The sequence below is a fragment of the Sturnus vulgaris genome, chromosome 6 (assembly GCF_052056855.1).
Source record: "Sturnus vulgaris isolate bStuVul1 chromosome 6, bStuVul1.hap1, whole genome shotgun sequence".
NCBI classification, from domain to species: Eukaryota; Metazoa; Chordata; class Aves; order Passeriformes; family Sturnidae; genus Sturnus; species Sturnus vulgaris.
This window is the reverse complement of record NC_142248.1, coordinates 37,863,000-37,871,641: the sequence shown is the minus strand read 5'-3', so window position 1 is coordinate 37,871,641 and position 8,642 is coordinate 37,863,000. Positions and strand designations below refer to the sequence as shown.

At 36.8% G+C, this 8,642-nt stretch overlaps 1 protein-coding gene across 5 annotated transcripts in view; it reads right to left on the bottom strand.

The window, feature by feature from the left end:
• WDR20 (WD repeat domain 20) overlaps positions 1-8,642 on the bottom strand; it is a 45,142-nt gene that overhangs the window by 6,881 nt on the left and 29,619 nt on the right. For 3 of the 5 annotated variants that reach the window (XM_088166267.1, XM_014871949.2, XM_014871951.2), the window contains exon 3: positions 4,891-6,168. In XM_088166267.1, the coding sequence (XP_088022393.1) occupies positions 4,891-6,168 (1,278 nt within the window). Of the gene's footprint in view, positions 1-3,088; positions 3,156-4,890; positions 6,169-8,642 lie in introns of all 5 variants that reach the window. The other 2 variants (XR_015804241.1, XR_015804242.1) reach the window with 1 other exon arrangement.

Sequence of the window (8,642 nt, the reverse complement as noted above, 5' to 3'; positions counted from 1 at the left end):
CTGAGTTTAAACAAGTTTGAAAAGTGGTTTGGTAAGTACTCTGTTTAATGTTACTCTAATCCTAAAAAAATAGCTACCATGAGTCTTGACCTTATCAACAAGATTTAAACATCAAAACATCTGCATAGTCGAGATGAATTGAAACATTTTCTCAGAGCAGGTTACAGATGTGATCAACTTCTTACTTTAAAGCATGGCAAGTTAACAGTTTCATTGTGGCCATTTGTTCAGCACAGTGTGAGAGCATAAGACCACCTAAGCACTGCAAGATAAATTAAAACTCATATGTGGAAAGGACTATTGAAAGTTATCTACATTTACAGTTCAATCACACATTTTTATTTAACATCAGTATACAGAGGACAACCCCAGCAAGTTATTTTGTAATGTCAAGTATTTAGTAAAGTTCTTCAGCTGTAACAGTGACAATAGAACAGCTAAAAATAAGCAGTATGAAACAAACATGATCTTCTTAAAATTATAAATATACCAACAATACTTCTTAAAGCTTAATTATTGCAACAGTTAAATTAACAATAGTTCATGTTAGAAAGGCTCTATGAAATTTATTCAAGTTGTCAAGAAATTAGATGGAAGTGTAAAAAGGAAATACATATGAATTTTACTTTTGATTTTCACTAAAGGTAGTCAATACAATTTTGTACAGTATCACCTAACATGTCAATCTTTAACAAACTCCAGTATACAGAATCATAAAATGCAGAAAAAATAGTTTAATCTTTACATGTAAATTGACAGTAAATTAACTGACACAAATTTTATTATTGTAACATAAGCAGGCCAGCATTTTAAATATTAATTTAGTAGTTTTATGTTGTTAAAGGGGCAGACATATACAGTCATTCCAAGTACATACTCAAATTTTAAGAGGTGATAATTCAGAACAGGGGTTTTCTAGAAAGTGTTTAGTAAAAGTCATGTTATTTCCTAATCCAGACATCCTCATCATAAAGCCTTTACAGGGTTATGATCTCTCCTGGCTTTACTGGAGCCACTTGTCACACCTCCTCACACACGCACACACACATACCTTGCTATAAATATCACACCAGTGTACTCTAGGTTTAATTCACCCTGATAATGCGGGTATGCCATGTGCAACTTTGCTATTGTGCACATTACAGAAAGCTTCAAATTTTAGCATGGTAACCTGAAGTTGTATAGCTGTGTTTCAGTTTAACTATAATCATCCCTGAAGTTTATACAGATACCGTATCACGTTAAAAGAAATCTATTTGATAGTACTTAAATACCAGCAATTGAACTTCAATTGTAATGATGAAATGCTCCTTTCCACTGAGGAAGAATTAGTATGTATAGCTGCTCGTCTCACTCAAATATAGTACATGAATGTTTAAGTACTTTCACTAAAACAAGTCATACTAAAACATGATACTGTACTACAATTGTAGTTAACTAGAAAATTCAAGGATGTTATAATTTAAGTCTAAGTTTTCCTGTACAGTAAGTCAAATAAATAAATTCCATGTGCATTTGTTTTACAAAGTGGTAGGATGTTTCTCTTGCTAGGTTATACACTGCCATTTCACCTGGGGGTACTTCTGGCCAATCTTACCTTGAGCTTTCTGACACAGGGAACTCAGCAGCAACTTTCATTCCCATAAAATGGAGTCACTGCACAGACAGTGAACAGTCAGTTCTAAAGTCCAGCACGGAAATCATGTAAGTAGTTACTCTGACCACTGAGTTCAGAGAAAACTTATTTTCCATATCCAAGCAATACTTAAGGGTTTTGTGGGTTGGTTTTGTTGGGTTTTTTAATTGCTTCTGCAGATCCTGTAATTCAGTTTGATGTAGCTATAAAGATAGCACAATAAAGTTTACTTTTGTTCCTTCCAAATTCTGTTTCTATGTTTTCATATTAATCCAACAGTTCTGTAATCCCATTTAAGTTTCCCATCAGGGCCTGGGAAAGACAGGGGAGAAAGATGACAGCTAATTGTCACCATGTTGTGAAGAAAAGTTCATACTCTTGTTAAGGCAACCTATTTATCTGACCGCCCTGAACCTTCTTTCAACCAGCTCACAAAAAAAAAAAAAGAGACTAAAAATTTGAAACTAATGAACACTGAGCCTCATTCAACTTGTTTCTAATTGAATTTTGTCATTCGCTTCACTGACTGGGAACTGGCAGAGCAGTTCAGGAAGTGCAATGTAAGAACAGTACACCCCATGAGGAAGCTCAAGGTATGATTTTGTACACACCAAAGCAGTAATTTGGAAAGTTCATAAACAAATTGTCAGGACACTGTCAGCACTGTACAGACTATCAACTATCACAGGGATCATGGCTGAAGAGACACTTCTGGATTTCTTTTCCACTCAGGGCAGAACAAGCCCAACCAGAAAAATAAACAGAACTTGTCATACACTGTCCAATTATCCAGTGCATGTTTTGATGGCTGTTGGAAATGAGAGGGAAAGGTAGCACTGGCACAATGGAAATTACATTAGACACTGCACTACCTCCTTTGCTTTTCCATCCAATTCTTTCTTTAGGCTGGCAGTGGCATCAATTTAATGAAGGCTTTTTGATGCAATGATGGAAGCAGCAGCAAGACTCAGAGGCTTTCACTCTATGGAGATGGCAGACAAAAACGTGGCAGAGCTTTAAGATCACTCGGGGAGCCATATGTCAAAGGAAGACTAGAAATAGCAACTTTAAAGCCCAGAGTAATGGGACATCCTAGGATAAAACAGCTGGTGAAACAGAAATGATGGTATATAACCCAGTAAGAAAGACATCACCTTGAGTGTTTTATACTCTGACAATTCTCATTAAATAAAATTAAGTGCTTTCCTATAAACAAAAAGGATGCTCATAATGTCCTTCTGGCATAAGTATTTTCCTAACAAAGCCCTGTAAACATGCCACCAAAATTTAGTTTTTACCAGCAGAGTGAGCTCACTAGAAATGCAAGTGAAATCAGAAAAACAAATTAATTTGAAAATTTCTAAGTAAATACATCCTAAAGAATATGGCATTTACATCAGTGTGCAATATATTAATTTTGAAAGTGATAACTTCAGCATGAAAATTACTTACCTGTAGTTAAAGTTTTCCATATTGGCCAATACATAAATCCTGATTTTTGGTACTGCATACTTTATCTCTGAAATATTTGAAATGTCATATTCCAAATCAAAGTCAATACACAAAAATATTTAAGTTATACTCAGTCTAACAAAACCCACCTCAGCCACTGAAAATAAATGTGACAGTGTAGTGTTCAATAGTATGCAAAGGAGTTTTAGAACAAAAAGGAAAACGTAGCTCACAATAACAATCTGAGGCACTGCTGTAATTAATAAAATGTGAAGTGCACTGACTCACAAAAGTATAATTGCTTTAATACTTTCATTTTGAGCAAATGTTTTAAATAATTTAGCGTTTTAAGGGAGTGCTTTTTTTTTTTAATTAATGCTGGATTTGTAGGTGTCAGGCAAAAAAAACCCCTTTTAAGTAACACCCTCCTCCCTTCTCCCATAAAGGGGTTTTCATTTTTAAGTTTTAGATTCAACCTTTAAATATGCATTAAGATGCAGAACAGATACAGATTTTTATGCATACCTATGCTGTGACAGATTTGGTAAGATCTCAAAAAAGCCTACATTATACAAACAATTTTAAGAAAAATTACTGAGTTTTACTTGCAAGTTTATAGTAATGAAGATGTGGCATCTAAATATATACAGTACCTCTACTTCAAAAGTCAGATTTATGAACCAAATGGTTAAAATCTAACAAACAACAGATTTTCATCTAAGTTGCTCAACATGGCATTATTCAGGTATTACCAAATCATTTCTTTTACTTCAGATGATAATCTACATCCCCTTTCAGAAATTTTCACAAAAATAATGGTCCTTTTTCTCAGATCAGTTCTGGAAATGTTTTCATAGCTGTATTCCTTTGAACTGTTGCTGGCAGGCAGAGCTATTGTAGCACAAAGTACTTTTTAATGTAAAGAATCACCACATGTAGCTTCAGTCAAAATTTAGCTATCTATACATTGGCCAGAAGAAAAATAAAATATTATAGGTGTTCAAGTGCATCAACAACAAGAGTGAAAACTAGTAATAGACTAATGTAGGTTCAGCTGATGGAACAGTTGCCATCATAAACACGAGCTTGTAGTGGTTGAACTGCCTAACAAACCTGACAGGAACAGAACACTGAAACTACTGAGAGAAAGCTCACAGGATTTTCCCTAACTTAAATACATAAATCAAAACCTGGCTAAAATTAGAGTTCCTTGATAATACTGATTCACAATTCAAGAGCATAAACTACAGTCAGTACAGGGCTCACGAATCTGCATAAAATGGCTGATGTTGTGATAAGAAGTGGTTTCACATTAATGGCAGGCCACCACAGAAAAGTATGGAGGAATAAAACACTTTGGTTTTCATTTTTTCAGAGGCTCACGTTTCTCATTAGACTTAGAAGCAGCAGCTTTTCATAAGCTACTCTCATTGGGAGTGCTTATTTTGTAGAAAACATTAGAAGGATTATGATTATTTTAGTGTTTGACAGGTTTTACTTCAATTTTTACATAAATAGCTTTCACCATATTGTGGTTATGCTTAAGTATAAGAACACTGATCAATAGTTTAGATGCACAGTATTTATTTCTTCTGCTGGAAGGCAACTATATTTAATAATTGTATCCAAGACACTTCAAATCATTCAGAAATATGGCATGCAGTATCCAAAAGTATGGCTCTGAGGATATTTTTTTTACATTAAGCATAAAGAAATTTTATATTCAACATTCATTATATTTCAAGAAAACTATCTATTCAGAGTTCTAGTTCTTTGATGCAGCATTAAGGATTAAAACTTACCACTTTACCAGGCCTTGCCCATGTGCAAATAAATCCCTCCTGACAAGCAGTGACTATACAGTCTTCAAGAAAAATTAACACAGTCAGTCTTTCATGTGCTATCTTTTTACAGATAAGAGGCTCTAACAAGGGAACATCTTCCATTCGGGGACAGAGAGGTGTTCCCAAAGTTTTAGCTGGGTCCGTTTTGGTTTTAGTAACTAGGTTCAGTTTGTCACTGCTCTTGCTAGATATATGTCCCATGCTATGGTTTCTCTTGTGATCTTTTTCATGGTGTCTTTCCTTCCGATCGTGTAGCGATAAGGTTGCAAATTTACTAACGCCAGAAGCAATGGCACCATCCATGACACTGCTTTTACTGCCAGCATTTGAGACTGCAGAGTGTGGAAGGCTGTTTGACCGTGGAAGAGGAGGGGGTACAGAGTTTCCAGGTGTTGTGATACTGTTTCCATTACTTCCTGGGTTAGTTCCACCACTTCCCGCAGGTGGACTTGTGGCATTCATGACATTTGTATGTGTCCTTGCTCTTGAGAGAGGTTGGTGGGGGAAGAGGATATCTTCTGTAAGATCCCACAAACAGAGCTGTGTGTCCTGGCCTACTGAACCAAATCTATACGTAACACTTACTGGACGACTGTCTGTAGAGTTCCTTTTGGATAGTCTAGATTGCGTGCTATTTGCTCGATCTCTGCCAAAATGAAGGTCTTGGAAATCCTCATCACTTCCACTAAATTCCATCGGGTCACTCTCTTCTACACTAGTGGTATACGGATCAAACGCAACGACACTGACCCACGATTTATGGCCGTGGCCTCTTGCTATAACTCGACAGTCCACGAAAGACCAAACTGTCACCAAGTCATCCTCTCCGCCTGTCACTATGTATTTCCCATCGGGGCTCCAACACACACACAGCAGTCCTCCAAAGTAGCTTTTCATTGTACCATGCAATTCCACTGAATCAAAGTTAAACACGCGAAGAAAACCATCCTGGCTCACACAGGCCAAGAACTTCCCATCAGGGGAAAAGGCAAATTCATTCAGGGCACCCTCACCTACTGTCCATTTAAGCAGAGGGTTTCTTGTGGATTTGCTCTTGCAAGTATGCACTGCAAAACTCTCTCCTTGTTTAAGTAGCTGGTAGTGCGGGGCTGTGGTACCACAAGTGTGCTCCACGTTATACAAGTACATATTGCCACTGGAATGAGCTACTAGGAAAAGGCTTTCCGAACCTGGTACCCATTTTACACAGGTTACTCTGGACTTGTCTATTAGTCTCTGTGAAAAACAAAGAAGATACACATCAGAAACTCTGAAAATTAAAGTTTTCATGATTAACTGTAACTCTGAGCTTTCTGGGGAGCAACACTTAAAGTGAACTTAACTTTCTAGACAGGAACCATGTTACTGTATTTGCAAAAACTTATAGCCAGTAAAGAGGAAATTATTTTCAGACAAAGTGCTTTAAAAGCTTATTATTATGGTCCATGACTATACTTCAGTTAAGCCAATCTGTTATGAATCTAAAGGCAGTGCTCTTTGGTTTACATTTCCCTGTGTAGGTTGAAATACATGAGAAGGAAACAAGAAAACATTGAATAAGCTAAAGGGAAAAAAAGCAGTTACTCATCTGTATTATATAGCAAACAGGTTACAAATCAACAAGAGTAAATTTAGGCTCTGATTTTATCTGAAATTGCAAATAAAATCCAACCTCTGAAAAAAAACTCTACCAGCTTTTATTGATTCAGGGAGCAAAGGCTGCATACACAGTAACCCTGTTATCAAGTGGCTGGAAAGTCAGTAGGTAAATGCACGTGGCTGGGTGACTTTTCAGTTTGGAATCCTCAACCTCCAATTATTTTTCTTTCAATAGTCAAGGACCTGTCAATACCCTGTTACCATTGATTAAGCACTTTCCTTTAAAACAAAACATTTTAATAGAGTTCATCACTGCAAAAGAATGCATACACATTAAACAAACATTCCTGGTCATAATGTCTTCAATGCTATAAGGACTGAGAGGTAAAGTTTGACTCTTTTGACTACTGTAGTTTTGGTGGACCTCCACAACTTACCATGTTGCCCGTGGCACCACTCAGCTGCAACTTGCAGACAAGTAATTCTTTACCAGCACATTCAATATTTGTATTTGTCATACTGATTGTAAGCAGAAAGAAAAGCTGAGCTACACAAAAGGCAAGAGTGCAAATATAAAGAACCTAAGAAATACCAGAATAAGTTACAAAAGCCCTAAAAATAAAGAAGAAGAAAAACCCAAAACCTTGCTATGCTGTTTATCATACACCTGTTGTGGAACTGTCGCTGGAAAACAGCACCTGGCCATTTTACATTACACTTCTGCTGCTGTCAACCTCAGTGTAAAACCAGAAAGTCTCTCTCCTGTAATTTTTCATTGGTTAAAACAGCCATGGTGTATTTGAGAGCTGAGAGATGTAACTAAATATGGCAAAGTTCTTCAAATGGAGTAGCTTTAAAATAATACAGTCTGTGATTCTGTTGTGATATTTTAACTAGTTTGTCATGTATTCACTGATACATATCATGCATGTCTCAATAATGATGGTATCAGAAATCTGAGAAAATTACCTGGCACACACCAGGAGAAGATGGGCAGAGAACACCAGCCCAGCTGGTTTCCTGTAGGAACCAGTCTTCTCATTGCCAATATGGCAACAAAAGCAAAATTTCTCGCTCTCTGCTAAGGCAGCTCAATACAACCTCCACTTGTAAGAGCACCTGCTCAATCTTTATTCCATGTCCATGTCCATTTAATGTCCATAGCCATGTTGGGCTACATGATCCTAAGTACTGCAAAGAAACCCTGCAAACCTCATCTTTACTTTAAGGAGGCTGTGAAAAATGGAAGATTACAATTTGCAATGAGAACAGATCAGCTCATGGAGACAAGACGCAGAGAGACTTTAATCTGACGTGTACAAGTGACTACAACACATCCCTTTCTCCAGATAAAAACTCTGAAGTTATGACTTTTGAGAGTCTTAAAAGCTTTCAACTAGGTTCACAAAGTTCTGCAGCACAACAAAGCCGTTGCTGCAGACAGTAGGAGTAGATACATTACAAGAATGGTCTGAATGCAGTACCAGCACATCAGTGAGGGATGTGAGATAAAGAGCTTATGTTCAGTTTGATGGGAGAATAGTAAGTGAAGAAGCTTCACTCAGCAGTTAGAAACACAAGCCAAAATTATCTTGGTTATGTTTTGAAGAACTTGAAGGGACAAAATTACAGGCACAGGCCACAAAGGACTGAAAAATCTGAGGCAATCAAAGAATACACGTTAAGATCTTATACAGCTTCGGCAATAAAGATATAGGACAAGTTTATTAGGAAAAACAATGCAGCTCAAGGCTTCAGTTTAGATTTTAAGAATGATTAAAAAGTAAGATGAAAAAGCACTGGCTAGTTTGATAATAACCAACTACCACCAGGAAACAACTGAATCTGTGAGGTATATTTGACTGGTTTGGGGAGTAAGAAAATATCACTGGTTTAATTTTGACACAGCTGTAAGGAGCACCACTGTGGACACAGATGGATTTATGCAGGCAGCCACAAGCTGCACAGGATCTTATCACTCACCTCAGCCTGTCAAGTTCCTATCATCTTCTACATGAATAGAATTAAAAAAAAAAAAAAAAAGAGTAATAACTTAAGACTATGCTAGGGCTATTCCATTTTATGTTCAACATAACCTATCGTAACAGGTT